This window comes from Ambystoma mexicanum, chromosome 2q (genome assembly GCF_040938575.1).
Source record: "Ambystoma mexicanum isolate Mex_15411 chromosome 2q, UKY_AmexF1_1, whole genome shotgun sequence".
Taxonomy (NCBI): Eukaryota; Metazoa; Chordata; class Amphibia; order Caudata; family Ambystomatidae; genus Ambystoma; species Ambystoma mexicanum.
Window position 1 is genome coordinate 1,071,056,175 of NC_090924.1, and position 21,680 is coordinate 1,071,077,854.

The following is a 21,680-nucleotide window of genomic DNA, read 5'->3' on the forward strand; positions in this document are numbered from 1 at the left end:
CGATTGGAGGCTAAACAGAGAGATCTTCATCCGCCTTCAAAGGGTATAGGGTCCAATGTCCAGGGATCTGTTTGCCTATCGCCTCAATATCAAACCACCAGAGTTTTACAGATGGAGACCGGATCCAGTGGCCACAGCGACGGATGCATTTTTGCAGCAGTGGATCGGGGGAATTCCTTACGCCTTTCTCCCTTCACCATGATAGCGAGGACCCTGGCAAAGGCCAGTGAGGACCAAACAGAGCTTGTCCTCAAAGCCCCAGTCTGGACATCTCGGACTTGGTATCCGGTTCTTCTGGAACTTTCCTCATATTCTCCAATCCTTCTACCCCAATCTCCAGATCTGCTATCGGGTCCGACAGGTCAACGCCATCCCCTTATCCTGAGCGGGTTTGTTGATCAAGAAGGATTTCAGGGCAAGATGGAGGGTCCAAGGCATCTCGCACAAGGGCGTCAGTCTCATCGAGGAGAGCTTTGCCCACACTACCTCCAAGAGGTACTCTAACTCTTGGAGCACCTGGACACGCTGGTGTTTGGACCAAGGGCTTGATCCAGTTTCAGCACCTATAAAAGGAAATATTGAACTTCCTAGCCTCATTAGTAGAGCGAGGTCTCGCTTACAGGACAGTTAACGCTTACCGCTCTGCAATTTCAGCCGGCCTTGATCTCGTGGATGGTTTTCCAGCAGGAGAACATCACCTGGTATGCAGGCTAATTAAAAGGTATTCAACTGACAGTACCGCCTCAGTCCCGATACAACATGTTATGGGACGTTAACAAGGTGCTTAATCTTTTCCTTTCTTGGCGCCATTATGGAGGAGCTATCTCGCACTGCCCTTTCCAGCAAACTCACTACCCTACTATGCTTGGTCCCCTGCAGAAGAGTCTTAGATGTCAGAACTCTTGACTTGGCAGGCAGGACTTATTCTCCAGATGGCATAGTCTTCCACATATCCAGAAGAACCAAATGCAACTCTAGAGTAATATCATATCCTGCCTTTAGAGAACAGCCAAACCTTTGTCTAGTTAAGTGCCTAAAGGTCTACGAAGAGGTGATCGCGCACCTCAGGATCAACCCTAACGGGCAACTATTGATAGCGCTTTGCAAGCCACATAGGGCAGTTTCTGCCTCGACATTGGCACGCTGGGTGCACTGAACTCTCACAAGCAGGAATCGATACAAATCTCTTCAGCGCTCACTCAGTGAGAGGCGTCATGACTTCCAAAGCCTTTCAGGTTGGAGTCCGTTTAGAGGACATCATGAGGATGGCCGACTGGGCAGGCAAATCAATTTTCAAACAATTCTACCTGAAACCGGTAGAGCAACCCACATCCGTAGTGGTAAGTAAGATTTAAACCAGCATAATGTGAGCCACCGGTCTTGACATAGAATAAAGATTTTCCAGAATAACTTAAAGTCTTAATTCTATTAAGGACATGGAGGCGAGCATTATCCCGCCCGACTAGAAAAAAAACGGTGCATAGCACGCTAGCATACGATTGTTCAATATCGCTTACAAATATGTGAATTTGTTCTACCACATGCTATATAAAGTTGCATAATAACGCAGCTAATTTCTCTCCCGCCCATACACACTGACTAGGGTTATGATTTTTTTTTCTCTTCTTCCGATAGGGACTTTGGACAAGCCTGCTTGACCTGCCCTGGTTTCCGCAAGACGCCCACAGCCTTACGACCGCATCCATGTCTGTTCTTTTTTCCATGGTTCGCAGCATCGAAAGAGGAAGTGATGCACTGCTAGCTCCTATTTGGAGGGATTGTCTCCAGTTTATTGGAGGATTCTTGTCACATGTTTTGTGACCGGTTATGACTTTGGCTAAGCCCCCTGGGAAATGGAGTTTCTTTCCCTCAGGCACCTTGTTATGGACTGGAGGCTCTTCCTTTACATGTTTAACTTTATTTCTTGGAATTCTTCTGCACCCTTGTTCATGTATATGCATATCATCAGTCTGGGTGCATAAAAACCTGCTGCTGAGCTTTTCTCTTTAATGTTAAATAAAGAAAGAGAAGCATAATTCTCGCCTCTGGGTCTTTAATAGAATTAAGACTTTCTTAAAAGTTATTCTGGAAAATCTTTATTGTTACAGAGAATGACACCAAGGACAGTTCTACTGTAGTATCAGTACGACCGCACACTCGCGTTGACAGAAAGATACAGTAATTGTAGTTAGTAAGCAAAACCACACAAGATAACGTCTATTAGGTAGGAAAAAGGTTGGTTAGTCATACAGAAGCAGAGCTTAATGTTCTAGAGCCACTTTCTTGGCAAACTAACGCTTTTAAAGTCCAATCCCTAACTATATGTAAAAGTCAGTTCGGAGTGGATTCAATGTCTTAAGAAGCAGCAGAACCTCAAAAGATCCTTAGGATACTTTTAGTCTCTAGGAAAAGATACTAGACAAATTAACACAATGAGCGAGACTCTGCAAAAGGACTCACTAAAAGGGACACAAGCCGGCAGCTTGAGTCAGAGGTAGAGTGGGCACCCTAGACACCTCGTCACACACTCCAACACTCTGGAGTGACTTCTCGGTTCAAGGTAAGCAATACCTTTCACCCCACAGTATATTAGGTTAGACACATGCTCGTAGCTGGATTCTCCTCTGTGCAGCAGCGACAGACCCAGTCTCCTGATTCCTTTGTCTTATGAAGAAAGGTAGGACTCTAAATGGGACGACTCAGCAGCAGTCTCGAGAGCAAGGACCCTTGGCATGTATGTCTATGGGCTCCTTGGTCAGTCTGCGTTTTGGTGCCTTTTTAGCAGCAACAACAAAGGACAATATTCGCCCGGTCGATCTTCGATTCCGCAGTCCTGCACCCTGGGGCTCAGCAAATACTTGGAAGGATTTGGCCTTTCAAAGACTTTGCACTACAAATCGGTCAGTGGTCTCCTGGTATTTGCGGTCTGCACCTCTGGAAAGGCACAGCATCTTGGGAGATGGCTCAAATTGCAGTTCGGCTCAAGGCTGGTAGGTCGCACCAGCCAAAAGGTAAGGAGTCATCCTCTTCGGAGCTTCTCTGTCGAGTGGAAAACGGGGTCAGGACAGCAGTGGTTGCTTCACAGTGATGCAAAGGGTCTGCAGGTGTCTCGGGTCATCTTCAGCTTCGGTTACTTCAGTTTCCAGTGGTCGACTTGCCTTTCACCTCAGGAACCTCACCTTTTATTTAGTTTCAGCACACACTCCTCTGCAATCTCTCCGCGGTTTACAGAAAGGGTCAGGGCTGTCCAATAAGGAGAGCCAGCACCCCAGTCGGCACTGGTTCCATTCAGGTACTCAGGCAAAGGTCAGTGGAGTGAAAAACACCTCCCCCACTTTCTGCCTGCTCAGACAAACTGGTGCCTAGGCAGGGACACCCACGGGTTCCCGCCAAAGGTAAGAGACACACACTGTCCTCACCCCCCGCCCCCCGATCTTCCCAGAATGGTAGTAGGGCTAACAGAGAACAACCACAATAGAAATAGCGAAAAAAGAGAGGATCCACCATGTTAGAATAGGTGACCCTATTGTGCACAACCGAGACAGTGAATATTCTGCGGTAGGGTTTTCTATGTGAGTCACAGGAGCAAAGAGAAGGGGGATACAGGGTATCCCATTAGCTCTCCACATAAGGTGGTGTGTGCTAATCTCTCATAGTATAAGGTTTTATGAAGAATACAAAAGTATCCCTCTATCCTTAAGAACTGTAGTTAGTAAGGATAATGAAAGAATCTCAATTGAGAACCCAAAGGTTACCAGCAACACTGTCCATAAGGAGCTGTGTGCTGTAAAATTTAAACACAGATGCCTTTAACGAGATATGGAGGAAAGTAGACTCCATAGTAAAAGTTAAACACAGAACAGAGTTACAAAAGTCAGAGCAAATAAGAATGAAGGAGTGGAAAAAGGCTCCACTTATTCAGGATAGAAAGAAAAAGGTCCAGAGGTCCAGCAAAAAGTGCTGGGGGTCTCACTAGGAGGGGATGACGCATACAAGTGATACATCTCCCTACACCCCCGACATGCTGTGACCTTCGAGGGCTGCAAACCGCCAATACCAGGGGACCTCTGACCCAATTGCTGTGCATCTTTCCATGAACGAATCCTCTCAAAACTTTGGTGAGCTCTATTTGGCCCTCCAGACATAAATCTCCCTCAGAGTTCCCTCACCAGAGTGCAGGACCGAAGAATCGAGGTGGATTGACCTTGCTGTGAGTCCCCTCTCTCGACTGCTGCTGTGAAATCCCTTGGAGTCTCTCCTTTTGTCACCACAACCAAGGAACAGGAGACCGGATCCACTGCTGCTGCTTAGTGAATAGTAATATAGTAATCAAGCTGCATCCTCCTCATCACTCGGGTGCTGTGGGGCGTAGTGTAGTCTTAAGGCTTGTGTGCCTACAGAAGTCCTTTCCAAGGTCTGATAACTTTTAGCTCAACAAAAGCATCCTACTTGCAAGTAATTGAATTATCCTGGTGAACTTTACCTTATCTGCTGCTGTGCCTCACTTTGCATCCGCTCCCAACAGACTTTGATGAACTCTTGACTAGTTAGGGATGTACTGCAAGTATTTCAGATCATTGAAAAGTATTACAAGTAGTAAACTGCTATTGCTGATGTTGAATAACCCTTTTCATCCCTACATTTTCTCAGTAACTATAATAAGGGATCTTACCAGTGAACTGAGTTTCTAACCTGTACATTTTATTGCTATTGGTTTACTCACCTAAAGTATTCATGATGTTTTCAATGTGTGTTGATTTGTTTGAATGGTACGTGCATACCTGAATATAACTTTGCCTTGTGTATATAAAATAAATGTCTATTTTACTATAACTAAAAGTGTGTGAGAGTTTCTTCAGGCATATGTATTTACTGAGTTTATTGCACTTACCTACAGCTCACATCCTCCTGCTAAGATAAGCTTGGCTGCTCTGCCATTCTACCAAACCTTTGGGTAGTAAAGATTCATAGTGCGAGTTGGGGCCTGTATGCCAAGAGATAGTTTTATAGAGTCTCACCTGTTGGTAGACTATCATCACTATGCAATTACTAGTTGCAAGTGAACATTTAAGGGCTCTAGCGGGTTCCATTTACTTTACCCAAAATTGAAAATGACATGTAAATGCAATAACAGAAAATAGTAATACAGGGAGGGAACTGTGCAAAATACATACGTGCTACATAAATAAAAGTATATGAAGAAATGATGCATTTTACACAGCACGAACTCAATAGGAAGGTTTTATGCCATAACCCCATGAATAAAACAGATTTGCTTCAATGGGATCTATATGACTTGTTTTATGCACACGAGTAAAAACATTAAAAATGACACATTTTGTTCATTACAAATCTTGCCATTTAGAGCAGCAATATTTGATTTTAATGCAATTTATTTTTCACCTTTTTGTTAGTACTCAAGGTGCTTTTTCATGCATCACTGTATAAACAAGAACTAACACAATTATAGAAACCCTAACATGAAAAGTGCTCCAATACTATATTTTGAATGTTCCATAATGCGCAGTGGCATACTCAAAGTGTCTGAGATTTAATAGAAGTGAAATGTAATGGCTATTTAAGAGGGAGAAAGTTAATGGAAACAAAGACAAGCATTCTTAACAAACAGAACATAAAATATTGGGCACAATTCAACCATACATTCTACTGGCTTGCAGCCTTATATGCAATCTGATTTTATTTATGTATGCAGCATAGTATATTTTTTACACTTTGACCCTCTGCTTGAGTAACACAGAGGGGAGGAACAGAGTTGGGACAGGAAATCAAAATGTTAAGCCTACTAAATATTTGGATGTGATTCCATTTGTATGGAAGTCAAAATGCTTCCTTGTTTAAAATATTATGAGTAAGCTACTTCCAAGACAAAATAAAATGGAAGTCAATAAGGTAGAATTTTTTTACCTTCTGCTTTTCAAGTCTGAGAAGAAAGAGCTGGACAGCATATCAAAAGTATTTGTAAAAGTGTCAATCTGGTCAAAAGGTGGAAGCAGGCTGGGATGTTAAAGCAAAATAAAATACCATTAGCATGTTTAAGCATACTCTGACACTCCATAACTGGAAACCCCAATTTGATCACAGTGCAATCTATGGAAGTCTTTGGCTTCCTAGCTCCTATTGGGTTGACGTTTTAGGGCTTTTTCTGGACTTAAAGGCATCCAAAACGGCTTCACAGAAGCACTGCTTTATCGATACAATCATGGTCAACAATCAAGCTGCTAGAAGACCTAGCTAGAGACAGCTCCAATTAGTTTTGAACAATCCCCATTAACAGATGAGACAGCAAGATGACAGTATAAACAGCTTTCAAGTTCTATATACACCCTTGCCTTGCAATCATGATCCCGGAAACGTCAGTCTTCATGGCTCGATTAGCATCTTCATATGACAAGATATCACCATTACCTGTTTCAATGACAATGAATAAAACGTGTGACACTTGGAGCAAGCAAGCCACCATAGAACAAGTTTTACAGATGGGCATTAAAAAAAGAGTAAAAAACAGTTTATGTAAAAGTGCCTTAAAAACATTCACTTTGTGGGTAACTGAACCAATATAAAATTTCCTTAAGAAAGGAAAATATTTGTGTCGTTGTAAAATAAACAGTATCTGCTTAATGAACAAACAAAAGACTAAAGTTAAGTTATTTAATTTCCTGTTGGGTGATAAATTGCCAAAGCTTTGCTGCACCAATGTATGTTTTACCTTTTTGGAGAATTCTTTGGGAAGCTGTGAACAAGGTTTTTGCCTTACGAGCACAAACCTGGGCTTCCTTTCAAAAATCCATGTGCAATCTCCATACCACGCACATGTACTACAATTACTGTGCAAAATATGCATCAACAGAGCTTCCAGAAATCTCAGATGTGTTGACCTATACTCATGAGTATTCCATCCCAGGTCCTTGGATGGATACCTTCATCTTGGATTTCAACTTTGCAAGGGAAAGAGCCAAAAAGTAGATAAGCTAAAATGAAGAACAGTTAAACACAATGCAATGCTAAGCTGTATTTGTATTTTATAAAACACAAACCTAGCTTGAGAGAAACGGAGCGCAGTACACAAGTCCAAAGTCTCCTGTGGCAGGTCGATATCAAGACTTGTGAATATCTGGCTCCTTGAGGCGCATGTGCCACCAGAGGTAATCTGTGTCCATCTACTTTATACTAGTCCACTTACCAGGCATACACTGCCCAAAGAAAAGCCCATTAAAATAAATGACGGGCAATAATTATGAAGCATTTTCAAGCTTCATCTGTGCTACTCTGAGAACAGCTTCTAGCGTGCAGCAAGTTTTCATCTGTACTTAGTGTGATAACATCACAGGCAAGAGAGATTTGCCAAGCCTGGGAAAGGATGGGAATGCGCGGGCAATGGGATCCGGAGTCCACAACAGTCTCTATGATGATGGTCTGGGGGGCAGTGGTTGTGGATCCCGCAGGTCACCCTAGTCTGTGAATCTGTATTTTCTTGCTGAACTATCACACAGTAAATTGGAATGGCCCGACACCCAGCTCCTAGCATTTGCCGTCTCTGACACAGACTAGAACAGGTCTCACCCTGTATAACATTGTGAAGGGGAGTGTTTATGCAGGAATTCATGGCTTTGCCTTGTTTGAAAACAGTTTAACCACATCTGCCATACCCGATACTGCACTTTTTTTGGTTTATTGAGATACATCTGATGCAGGAAGACTGGCCTACCGCTTAACACCCAAGCCAAGCAATCGCAGAGCTGTGGAATGTGGAATGTCTCAGAGTGCCGGGCATGATAACAGCTTTGCCTGAGAATGTACACAGCAATGATGCTGCTGGCTCAAATCCCAAGGGTGCAAGACGCTTGCAGAAACTGCCTGCAATTTAGAGATGTACTTCCCTGCTCTTCTTCGAAATGGACATATTTATCATACGTACATTATACAAGCTGTTCGCATGGACGGCAAAAAGAAAATAAATTGGATTCACACTGCACATCTGAAATAAGCACCTTTGCCTCTGCCCTATGACAACTGGATAAAGGCAGGGGTATGGGACAGAGAAATGCGTACCCCGGTGTGCCTTTCAGTGAAAGAAAAAGAAAAAAAAACAACCCTGGTTTTGAGCAACCTGAGGTTCAGTTGAGATCTAAATATATCTGAATTGTTCAAAGATCACTCTGTCCCGGGGTGACACGATACAATCTGTACCCAGGAAAGATAGGGAAAGACTTGAGGTAGGAAAGTGTTGCAGCAATTTGTGCAGCACCCACAAGAAACCAACTTGTGTTCCCTTCATACCCGCCCAAAGATGCCTAGAGGTACAGGGGGGCAGAGAACTGAAGATTTGAATTAAGTAAGGACATGTGGTCAGGTGCCTCCCACGGATGAACTTGTAGAGCCTATATCGTTGAGGATTCTTAACGGACACTGATAAACTTTGCCCATTTTTGGGTTGCGCAGAAGTGAGGATATTGACACTTTTGCTACAGAAATGATCAGGTCCAGAAGACCATGGTCAGCCAGAAAAAACTATGTAATGCTTGGCCTGATAATAACTGTGGTAATGATAATAACTGTCTTTTGGGTACTAGAGAAAGCACACCATCTCAGAAAACTGTTCCCAACGTCCATCGCACCTACTATACTATGCGCATTCTTTCTTTTCAAGTACACACACAAATGCTTGATACTCTTCATCTTGAGCACCAGGTTGATTTATATGGGTTACATTACTCACCGTAATCGTATTTCTGATGCTTGTATCTGCTTAGATTCACATGCTGTGCATAGGCCGACATCTAGTGGAAGCTGCGGAGTATTAGTTTGTTTTTCGAAACTCGAAAATGGGCGTCGACACAGGCGTGCCAGTAATACTATCCCTAGTGTGACGTCCACTGTACCCAAGATCCCTCACGCGTCTAGGATCCTCAGATTGTATTTTTTCTGACATGAGGAAGCATGAGGAGTAGCGTGAGTACAGATAATCCAAGCAGATAGACAGAAAGGTAAGACTACAAGCAATCATGCACCTTCTCTCGGAGGGGAGGAAGGGTGGGTCGCATGTGAATCTAAGCAGATACAAGCATCAGAAATACGATTACGGTGAGTAATGTATCCCTTCTGAGGCTTGTGGAATCTGCTTAGATCACATGCTGTGCATAGATTAGCGAGCAGTACCAGAAGAAGGAGGTGGGATGTGAGAAGGGTCATGAGCAAACAGGTGTCTTAGAACCGCTTGTCCCACTTGTGTATCTGTCTTGGAATGAGTGTCAATGCAGTAATGCTGAGTAAAAGTGTGAATAGAGCTCCAAGTAGCTGCTTTGCAAATGGTGTCGAGGGGAACATTTGCAATGAAAGCCAGAGTGGCCCCAATGCCTCTAGTAGAATGGGCCCTTGGCGTAAAAGGCAGAGTTTTTTCAGAAAGAGAGTAACACAGCTGTATACAGTTGATAATCCACTTCGAGATCGCGCCTTTAGAGACGCGATCCCCTTCTCTGCCTGTAGCTACGGAGACAAACAGTTGATCTGTTTTCCTTAGCGGTCTGGTTTTATTTACATAGTAGAGGTCCGCCCTACGCACATCAAGGGTGTGTAGTTTCACCTCAGCTGAGCTTTGCGGGTTCTGGAAGAAAGCCGGAAGCTCGATGGACTGGTTTACATGGAACTTAGATATAAATTTAGGTGAGAACCTAGGGTGTGTGCGTAAAACCAGTTTGTCTTTGTGGATAGTAAAGAAAGGATCCTGCACTGACAGAGCCTGAATTTCACTGACCCTTCTTATAGAGGTAATGGCTACTAAGAAGGCCGTTTTATAAGTCAGGTGTTTGAGACTACTTTTATGCATGGGTTCGAAAGGGGGGCCCATGAGCTTAGCTAGCACCACATTGAGGTCCCATCCTGGCGGTGGGTTGGAAATAGGAGGGTGAAGTCTCTTTACTCCTTCCATGAAGGCTTTAACTACTGGTACTTTCCACCACAATACTTTGTTATGGGACGTGGTGTAAGCCGAGAGGGCTGCCAGGTGTACTTTCAGAGAGTTAAAAACCAAACCTGCGTCCAGCAGGTGGAGCATGTATGTTACAACGTTGGAAGGAGTGCAATCAACTGGGTTGATTTGTTTATTCTGGCACCAAATAACGAATCTCTTCCACTTGTCAAAGTAACAGTGCCTTGTGTTTGGTTTCCTGGATTCTTTTAGGATGTCCATACACCTCTGTGGTAAATTGAGATGGCCAAACTCTATGACCTCAGGAGCCATGCTGCCAGGTTCATTAAGTTGGGTTCCTGGTGCACTGTTTGACCTTGTTGCTGGGACAGTAGGTTGTACCAGGCTGGGAGTTTGATGGGCTCGCACACCGCCATCCTGCGTAGGTGTGGAAACCATGGTTGTCTCGCCCACATGGGAGCAACTAGGATGAGCGTCATCGATTCCTTGTTCATCTTGTACACCACCTTCCTGATGAGGAGTTGGTGGAAAAGCGTACGCAAACATCCCTGACCAGTTCATCCACAGGGCGTTCCCTTGGGAGTCTGGCTGGGGGAACCTGGATGCAAATCTTGGGCATGGTTTGTTTTCGCTTGTGGCGAATAGGTCTATAGTGGGGAAACCCCACTGAGAGAAGAGATCTTCTACGATATCTCTGTGAAGGACCCATTCGTGTTCTTCTGGGAGGGAGTCTCTGCTTAGGGCATCCGCTAGGGAATTGAGCTCCCCTGGAACATGTTGTGATGACAGGAAGATGTTCCGTCTGAGTGCCCATATCCAGATTTTCTGGGCAAGCTTGGACAGATTTGGCGAACGAGTCCCTCCTTGTTTGTTCAGATAGAACATGGCTGTCGTGCTGTCCGTCCGGATCTGCACCGACAAGTTTAGCAGATGGGGCTCGAACGCCCGAAGCGCTCGGAATACTGCCAGAAGCTCTAGCAGATTGATGTGGTTCTTGGCTACTGAGTGAGACCAGAGACCCTGAGCTGTGTGGTGGAGATGGTGAGCTCCCCACCCAGTCAGGCATGCATCTGTAGTCACCACTGCCTGTACTTCTGGATCGTAAAAGGGTTTTCCCCTTGCGAGATTCTCTCTTGTCCACCAGTGTAAGCTCTGTACGAGTGTTGGCGAAACGACCACTAGATCGTCCGACTGACCACTTGCCTGAGACCACTGTTTCGCCAACCATTCCTGCATGGGACGCATGCGCAGACGCGCGTGGGGGACCAGGTAAATGCATGACGCCATCATGCCCAGTAACCGCATTGCTTTGCGTACCATTATTTGTTGACCTGACTGATAATGTGGAATTTGCAGTAGTATATTCCAAATTCTCTCTTCCGAAGGGAAGGTCAACCCTTTCTGAGTATCTAGGATTGCTCCTAGGAACTGTTTTGAGGTGCTTGGCACCAGACTTGACTTCTTCTCGTTGATAGAGAAGCCTAATTCGTGGAGGAGGTCGATAGTCCTCTGAATGTTTGACCTGCAAATTCCTGGGGTTTCCCCCGTTATGAGCCAGTCGTCCAGATAAGGGTACACTGGGATTGCCTCCCTGCGTAGGTGTGCAGCTGCCACCGCCAGTACCTTGGTGAATACCCTTGGTGCTGAAGCTATCCCGAAGGGCAGTACCTTGAATTGGTAGTGGCGACTGTCCACCTTGAAGCGCAAGTATTTTCTGTGCGCTGGGAGCATGGAAATATGAAAATAAGCATCTTTCATATCCAAAGTTGCCATGTAATCCCCCTTTTTTAGGAGGGGGATTACCTCTTGTAGCGTGGTCATACGGAATTTTTGGGGCTTGACATACTTGTTGGCAGGCCGTAAGTCCAATACTGGGCGCATTGTCAAATCTTTCTTTGGCACAAGGAAGTAAGTTGACTAGATACCCTTGTTTACCTGGTGTCCTGGGACGAGTTCTATCGCGTCCTTTTCTAGCAGAATGGCGATCTCCTCGAGAAGGATCTTCTGATGTTCTAAGGAGTGTATTCTTTGTCGTGGAGGGTGGTTCCGGGGACGCTGCAGTAATTCTATACAATATCCTGTGGACACTGTTGACAGCACCCATCTGTCTGAGGTGATCCCTTCCCAAGCCTGGGTGAAGTTGGAAATGCGTCCCCCTACTGGGGTTGTGTGAGAAGGGACCCTGAACTGAGCGTCACTGCTTTGGTGGAGGCGTGCCACCTCCCTTGTTGGGGCTGCCTCTGCCTCTTCCACGACCTCTCTTGTTACCCGTGCCGTAACTTTGGGTAGACTGCTGGTTGTTGTTCCATTGTGTACCCTGTCCTTGGGCATAGTTGCCTCTTTGTGAATTTTGGCCGCGTGGGCGAGGAAAATTACTGTTCCCCCTCTGGTTAGGGGGTTTGTTGTTAAGCTGGCCAAGGGATTTGAGAGTCTCGTATTCGTCCTTGGCATTCTTAAGTGCGTCTTCGACCGCTTTCCCAAACAATAGATCGGGTTCCACCGGCTTGTCTATTAATGAAGCCTGGGTTTCTGTTTTGAACCCCGACTGCCGTAACCACGCATGTCTCTTGATAACAGTACCTTCTGCTATCAATCTTCCTGCGTTGTCCGCGGCGTCGAAAGTTGCTTTTAATATGCAACCAGACACGGCTCTCCCTTCTGCCGAGATCCGAGCCAACTGGCCCTTTAACGGTTCAGGAGCAGAGGCTATGAGCGCCGCGACCTCTTCCCATTGATGGCAGTTGTAACTTGCCAACAGGGTGGTGGAGTTTGCAATCCTTGCTTGGTAGGCGGACGTTGAGGCTACCTTCCTGCCAAACCCGTACAGTTTTTTGCTCTCCTTGTCGGGAGGAGCTTCTGACGACGATAAGGGTGTCCCAGCCCTCTTCCGAGTGTTGGTAACCACTAGGGAGTCTGGTTTAAGATGTCCTCTTATATAAAGAGGGTCAGACTGGGCTGCCCGAAAAAGTTTTTCGACTCTGGGGTTGACGGCTCTGGTGAGGTTAGGATTCACCAGGGATGGATCTATTCTACGTTGGATGGATTTAAGGATAGGGATGGTCTGAGCGACCGGCCTCCTCTCTCCCACCAACTCTTCTGCGAAGTCCCTTTCCTCCTGTACACCGTGGGTGTCGATGTGAAAATGTTCTGCTGCGCGAGCGAGAACTTCATTAAGGAGGGGCTGGTTATCAACTGGCGAGTCGGTAACTGGGGCTTCGCTCTCTACCGGGGAATCTACTCTGTAAATTTCCTGCTCATCTTCTACCTCCTCCAGGTCCTCATCATCCGTATAGTATTCAGTCCCGGTTTGTTCCTCCATAATTTCAAACTCCTGGTGTGGAGTAGAGTATGGAGTAGAGTAAGGCTGCACCTCGAAGGGTTCAGGTCTTTTGAACCGGGCCTTTTTACTTAGGGGGATAGGATCAGAGGAGCCTGAGTGTGTGGCCCCTTGAGGGTCATACGAAAGGAAATGTTCTGGGTTTTTGTCATAAAAATCAGCTAAGGAAGGCATCCTTGACATGACCCTGTCTATGTCTTCACTGGACCATTCTTTGGAACAGGGTATGACTTTAGTAGGCAACTTAGAGGACTTATCAAGGGTACCCTTGCTGGATGTTGATGTCCCAGTAGATTTGTGTTTGTCTGTCTGCTTAGGGTGGAAGGATGGTCTTACAGGAGTGGAAGGCTGTGCTTTCCGCCGTTTCCTCCCCTCCCCGTGCGTGGAAAAATGTTTTCCCTGCCCCTTGGAGGCCCCAGAGACTTTCGACGGCTGGCGTCGAGGGTCTGGGGAGGTATCTGTGTGTTTCGAGCGTGGGGCCTCGCTGGTGTTAACTGCGGCCTCGGTCTCCTGGAGCGCGGCCTGGGGGTGGAAGTCGTCTCCGTCTTCCGACGATCGAACTTCCGTTAATCTAGGGAGCGAGGCACTCTTGGCAAGAGTGGATGATTGCCTTGCGTCATGAGACGATCTCGATCGAGAGCGCCCAGAGGACACCGAGTCGGACCGTTCTATCTGTGCCTCTTTCCGAGAAGTCGACGTCGTCGAGGTTCGGTTGGACTTAGTGTGCTTAGTGTGTGTAGGGTGTGTAGCGCTTGCGTCGCCGGGGGTCTTCCCCATAGCCGCCCTGCCGGACAACCTTCCGAGGTCGGGGACCTGCGCTCGGCAGTCTTTCGACGCCGTAATGCCCTCGCCGTCCGAAAGTACGGCGTCGCTGCCATCGCTGAAGGCGCCCTCCGCTGCCATGGCCGCCTGCCTGGCGTGGTGGGCCCAACGCTTTGTCGAACGGTCCTTAAGTGTCTTAGGCTTAAACCTACTACACGCTCTGCAGTACTCTTCGGGGTGGTCCCTCGGCAAGCAGAGATTGCACGTGGCGTGCCTGTCGACCCAAGGGTATTTGCGGTTGCACTTGGGGCAGAATTGGAAAGGGGTACCCTCCATACGCACCTTGAGGCAGCGGGCTGGTAAGTGTAGGAAATATAGTGTACCTATATACCAAGAGTGAAGAGTATGTACCACCCCCCACTCTCCCTACTTGCAGGGCCGAGGCCAGCGGCCTACTAGGCCCAGGCCGAGGCCAGCGGCCTTCCGAGGCCCAGATCCGTCGTGCAGCAGGCGACGGTCGATGTCTTCTCCAGCCGTCGTCGAGGGTCGACGTTGGGGTGGGGAAGGATGTTAATAAATAATTTTAACTTCAATAATTAGCAAAAGTATGGCTAAGGCCAGGGGACTCCGCAAGATGCTTCCGACCAGTATGGCGGAAAAAAACAATCTGAGGATCCTAGACGCGTGAGGGATCTTGGGTACAGTGGACGTCACACTAGGGATAGTATTACTGGCACGCCTGTGTCGACGCCCATTTTCGAGTTTCGAAAAACAAACTGTAATACTCCGCAGCTTCCACTAGATGTCGGCCTATGCACAGCATGTGATCTAAGCAGATTCCACAAGCCTCAGAAATATATATATATATATATATATATATATATATATATATATATATATATATATATATATATATATATATATATCCTGCTTTTGTCCACAGCTTTCTTCACATCCTTTAGAGCAGTGTTTTCATTTCAGGTAAATAGAATGAAAGCGCCAACATTTCTGGCACCATTGCAGTGCTTGCAGGCGTCATCCTAGGATGCTGCCTCTGTATACAATGCTTCCCCGTTTTAGTTTCCATGCTATGTACATGTTCCAGAGATCTGGTGCACTTAAAGGTCATCATGGTAAATTGCCAGAAATGTGCCTTTGTGCACTAAGACACACTATTGCCCTGTCTATGTTACTGCCTTAGTATCTAGCTACACTTCCTGCTTCATTTATCCCTGTTTTGACTGGCCTCTCTGCCATGTAACTTGCCTGATGTTAATGTACCATCTCCTCCACACTACTGTCCTAGAATTGATTAGCTCATGCTAAAAGGAGCGTTTTTTGAATCTGCATTTTCTTGGTTAGCATAAGCTAATCCATTCATTCATTAATGTAAACTCTGCATAGCAGTATGGTTTGTTCTGCGCTATCGTGGATCAAGATTTGCTGAAAGCCATGCATAAATATATAATGTATTGTACTTATTTTGTATAGCGCAAATTCTAGTTTCTAAGCGCTAAATGTGTTCATGTGCCAATGCTAAATGCTGAAACACAGCTCAACAGTGTAGAGATGTTATTGTAAGAGTGTCTTTTGGCAGACTCTGTTGGCAGACTGTCAGCTATTCTCAGCACAGAAACAGCCTTGGCTGTGGAGCAAGAGAGACAGCATGACTGCGAATGTTCTTGTTTGGGAGATGGAACATTCAGAATTGGAATGTCTTGTACCAAAGACAAAATGCTCGCACAATAAGTCTTGCTTTCTCAGATTATCTTCAGAACTACATGCAATTTATGTTCCCAGAACAGCACATGCTATAACGAAATATGTACGTAAGCAAAAGCATGATGTTTCTCTGAAATGCTTCTACGCATGTAATGTATGTCACTGACACTATGTATAAAGAGAGGATTTCTTTTCACTAGGAGGGGGGTCTTGGCTTGTTAGTTAGCAGCTGACTTAGCTGGTTTAGCTCGACCGCTTCCACGCTCACTTCCCCAGCCATGCATAATAAACTGTTTTTCATTTACTATCCATCTCTGTCTCTCTGGTGATCTTATTTGATATCCATAGTATATATTTTGCCCTTAAAACTCATCCCTAGCCTCCTTTGCAAATGATCCCCCAAGCTCCTGAGGACTATGATGTTCCCAAAGAAGAGCATGTTATGAATAAATGGGGAGCCAGAAACTAGGGGACTAGCACCCAGAGAAGCGCACAAACTGAAGACAGTATGTTTCCAAAACCATGACATTGCACACCAGTATTATCCTGTGGCCCACTCAGATCAATCTGTGGGCTCTGCTAGTGCCAGGAGAGAAATTGCAGTTAGACGATCCACTCAAATAGGAAATAATGACTAATTTCAAAACAGGAGACTAACGCTTTATTCCGCTCGGTAAGTGGAGCAGAGTGGCATTCCACTGCACAATGCCGATCTGCTGGGGTTATTGTGCTGCGCTTACCCATTTGTCGTGGTTGTTTATACCACACACACACACACACACACTTGACATCAATATCGCATTCAAAAGACCAGTTCCTGTCCCTATGCAAATATGCAGGCATTCCTCAGTCACAGGAAGGTGCAGGCTTTGCTTAATTTTAAAACAAATCAGTGCTAGGGCCCAAATATTTTCTAACGCCCATGTGCCTCATACTGCGGCCCTACGGAACATTGCCATCCAGTGTCAACATGTCTGGTGTTGCGCTGCAATGCCCACTGGCTCCTGTGTGGTGATCTGTGCACCACACCTGGAAGACATACGATTTATAGATTTATAAATATCAAAATAACGTGAAATAGCATTGCAGTTGTCTCTTGAAATGAGACTGTGCGGGCAGAATTCAACTGTTTGGGGTTCTTTTGCTCTCTTTTGAGGTTGTCCTAAACGTTTTGTTTTTGCTGCTGGCGTTACTCATTTTTCCTGGTGACATTTGGGCTGAGTTAGCTATTTCTGGCTCCACAAGCCTGCACAACTTGTGTTTTGGGGGCAATGGTTAGACCCCAAGGCTATCAGTGCATGGAGTCTGGATATACCCTTTACACTTCTGTCTCTTTTTAATTTGTAACATACCTTTTTAAAAAAATATTTTAAATCTGAGTTTTTTAGCAAGACAGAATAACCCCATGCCATCATGTAGCAGAAGGTACACAAAAACAAAATGTAGCTGTATTGTATCCCGGTTGTATCAGCGGCTAACGGAGGCTGAGACAAGCGTGAGCAGTGTGGAAGACTATACGTCTACCATGAGAAATGAACTTGCTACACTATCTAGATGAGTGTTACAGGTGGAGAAGATTAACGACGACTTGGAGTCGCTCTCCCGCCGTAATAATATTTGCATTATAGGAGTTCCTGAGAGTAATACAGAAACATCTTTGGAGCAGTGGATGGAGACTACCCTACCCCCACTTCTATGGAATCCAACATTATCACCTCAGTTTGCAATTGAATGAGCACATAGATCCCTGGCACCTAAGCCCAGACCAGGTGCACCTTTGCGACCCATTGTTGCCCGCATTCTCAACTACCGAAACCGTGTCACTCCTTCGAGCAGCCCGCGAGCGGGGCGACCAGATATTAGGCTCGAACAGAATACACATCTACCCAGACTTCTCGGTGGCCATTCAGCAGGAGAGGAAATCCTTAGCGGTAAAGAAACGGTACGAGACAGCAATTTGAAATATGCAATATTATACCCGGCGAAGCTGCGTATAGAATGGAACTAAACTTTTTTTCTTCACATTACCAGGTGAGGCAATTAAGTTCCTGGATGAAACCCCACCGGCGCCCTGAGAGTAGTCCTTGTGGGGGCGACCTGCATTTCTTCATGCTTGCAGACCCTGCAGATCGCTCTATGTGACAAGTTTGTTATCCCTGGCTATGCGGAAAACAAAGACGTTCCAATAAGCTGATCTCTGGCTTGTAGAGGGTATGTTACCCCTAGCAGGGTCCATTTCATAAGAAGTATGTGAACACCTATCCTTTCTGTGTCCAAGTCCTGAGTTGGCCCGGGTGGGTCAGAGCACCAGCTTCCCCATGCAATGTTACGTTAATAGGTTGGGGTTGTTTTTGTGGGGTATCATCTCCCCAGTTTCAAGGGGGATGCAGGAGGGAGTTGTGGGGACTGTTGGGTTTGTTAAAACTGCACTTTGTAAGCACAACGCTTACAGATAATGGAGAGACAAGTATGAGTAGAGACTTGAAGGGAGGAGAGGGGAGATGGTCAGTCAGTCTATATACTACAGAGGTAAATGTTAATCACTCTGCATCCAGATGTGAGACATAGCCTGCCTACGTTGGAATGTTCGTGTCCTAGGTAACCGATTAAACGATGGAAAATACACCTATATGTCGAAAGACACAAGGTCCAGATCCTGTACCCGCAAGAGACACATGCCCTCTCAGCAGTCTGCAAGGGATTCACTAAGAACTGGGGCAGAAACTGCTTTAACACATCCTACTCCTCACAGTCTAGGGGAGCCATGATATTGGTGCATACGTCTCTCCCATTCCAGTTTAACCATGCAAAGGCTGTCCCACTGGTTAGGTATATTTTGGTGTATGGGACTCTTGCAGGGAGAGAAATACTGTTGCTGAATGTTTACAGTCCTAATGTTGATGACCCTCAGTTTTACACAGACATCTTGTACGAAATTGCCCAATATTCACAAGTCCCTATATTGTGGGGTGGGAGATTTTACTACCATCCTAGATCTGGAATTAGATAGATCCACCCACACTCAGACTCCCCACTCGAGCTGCCTCTACTATCATATCATAGCGGGCATGCATTCCCTTGTACTTATGGATTCTTGGAGGACATTACATGGTGACGACCGCTGCTACACTTTTTAATTCAATGGTCCATGACTGCTTCTCTCGTATAGACATGTGGATCATTTCCGACACGCTACTCAAAGGGGTTCAGGACGACGCCATGCTTCCTCGCACCTACTCTGACCATTCCCCAGTTAGTATCTCCCTGACACTGCCAACACTTTTCAGGCCCCCTAACAACTGGCGCTTTAAGCCACAGGCGTTGCAAGATGTAGCGTTTGCATCCACCATCGACAACCATGTTCTTTGATAAAAATGTAGGCTCTGTGCCCACGACTGGTATGCTCTGGGAAGTCTTCAAGGTATACATTCGGGGGATCGCGAAGTCGGCGGAATTTGGTGTCCTCCAACCAATGCTACATAGTATATTACAATGTGAGGAGTAGTTGCAGAAACTAGTGCAGGACCTAGCCTGCGCCCACCCAAACTCTCCCCACCGCCACGCTGGCACAGACTAAGGAGGCCATCAACACCTTTAGGACCCATGCTCGACATGAAGTTAAATTCTTTGAGACCCCAATGTCCGCTAGGAAATACGGTGAGGGAGAGAGACCTGGTAGACTACTTGCTCGCATGGCACGTCAGGAGAATGGCAATGGGTGCATCCCGCTCATACGAGATACATTAGGTAGCCTGATCCACACGCCCACAGCCATCAATGTGTTATTCACAGATTTTTATAAAGACCTTTACACCAGTAATGACGCATGCATGCGAGAAGAGATTGATGATACACTCCCACTTAGCCAGATATCACAAGAGACCAAGGCCCTACTAGATCTCCCAATCTCAGTAGCTGACATTATTATGGCAATTGACCACCTGTCAGCTGGGAAGGCCTCCGGTACGGATGGCCTCACTGCCGAATTCTACAAACGCTACAAGGGGACCCTCGCCCGCACCTTCTGCAGGTCTGCCGAGAGTCCCTTGTGTCCCAATCGCTTCCTGGCACAACGCACACAGCAGTTATCAAGGTTTTGCTGAAACCTGTTGATCAATGCGGCTGCTACCACCCCTTATCCTTAATACAAATGTAAAGGTGCTCTCAAAGATCCTGGCCACTCGGCTGATGCCAGTCATGCCGTACATTATTCACCCGGACCAGTCAGGATTTATCCCGGGTAGGTCCACAGCACTGAACCTACGCCGCCTTTTTTAATATATTGGCGCTGATAGATACTAAGATCCAGGTGGTAGCTGCCACACTAGATATTCAAAAGGCATTCGACTCTGTATCATGTATGCTGTACTATCAAAATGTGGGTTCGGCCAGGGGTTCCTTGAGGCCCTAAACCTCCTTTATACAACACCAGTGGCCAGGGTCAACATGAACAGATTACTCTCCTCACAATTTGCGATAGGCCGAGGCACCTGACAGGGCTGCCCCCGTCACCCTTAATATTTGCTATTCTAATTGAACCTCTGGCGGATTTAATAAGACTCAAACATAGGCACAGTGGGTTCAGGGTGGCGGGCGAACCACAGATAATCTCCCTTTATGTAGACAATGAATTGGTATACAGTCAGAGCCCCCGGGAACAATAAAGGAGTATTTTGAAAAGACATCCTAAATTTGAGAGATATCTGGTGTCCAAGTGAATTGCAGCAAATCGGAGCCCTTTCCCCTTGCGGACATCACCACCACACCCGAAGACCTACAGGGGTTCAAGAGAGCTCCATAAACCATACGCTACCTGGGTGTGACGGTTGCTAGACATACTGCATTACATATGTGGCTCAATTACAGGTTAAACTTACGAGCTGGGTCCATCTCACCATCACAATAGCCAGTAAGATTGCACTCCTAAAAATGACTGTTCTTCCTAAACTCCTATATCTTTTACTCCATGTACTGTTGTGGCCTGGACGATCCTTCTTCCAGGAGCTGGAAGGTGAAATTTGTAAATTTGTATGGCACTCTGGCGCAATACGATTGAAATGGGACACGTTAACACAGCCATATAACAGGTGAGGGTTTGCAGCCCCATTCCATGAAGACTTTCCCCTATGGAATCGTGTTCCATCCCTGCCGCGGGTTGATTCCAGCTTGCGCACTGCTTGGACGCAGCATTGGTTCCATACATTGGGGTCACTACATCTGGTAGACAACTTTATCCAAATCTGCGATATTCCAGGACGTCTATGCAATACATCCTCGCGGTGGATGCAATATGCAGGCTTCCGCAGGTCATGCAACAAACAATGAAGTTGTTTCCCGATTAAGCCTGGGAACGATGTGCTGCTGGGGTTCGTATTGACAGCGTGTGACAGTCATAGCAGAGTGTTGTCACTATATCACTTAATTCAAACCCACTCAGGTGTAGTACATCACAAAGTACGAGCTAAGTGGGCGGAGGATCTCCAGCTGGAAGTAACCGAAGAGCTCTGGTCTGACATGTGCGCATAAACTCGCAAAGCATCATATAATTCCCGCTTTCAACTGATACAACTCAAAGTGCTAGACCGGTATCACTACACTCCAGATAGGTTACACTTGTTCACCAACAAAGGTACTGGAACATGCCCACGTTGCAACTTCACCCATGGTAAATACTTTCATAGGTTATGGGACTGCCCACAACTTGCGACCTTCTGGAGAGATGCGTTTGCGATGCGGTGCAATATGATTGATAAGATTGTTGTCCCCCCTGGACAATGTTAGGCAGAATCCAGGTCAGTTCCCTTAGGGGGCACTACCCCAGATAAGGACTACAGGTGAGAGCAATAAATCTCCTTTGGTATCAGTCTGTACCAAAAAGATTTAGTTGGTAGCTGTGGCTGAGCAGTCAGACTT

At 46.1% G+C, this 21,680-nt stretch overlaps 1 protein-coding gene across 1 annotated transcript in view; it reads right to left on the minus strand.

Annotated features, from left to right (window-relative positions):
- The window catches only part of DUS3L (dihydrouridine synthase 3 like), a 947,437-nt gene that overhangs the window by 165,135 nt on the left and 760,622 nt on the right, over positions 1-21,680 (minus strand). The window contains exon 11 of the mRNA XM_069648414.1: positions 6,351-6,426. Coding sequence (XP_069504515.1) covers positions 6,351-6,426 — 76 coding nt within the window. The remainder of the gene's footprint in view (positions 1-6,350; positions 6,427-21,680) is intronic.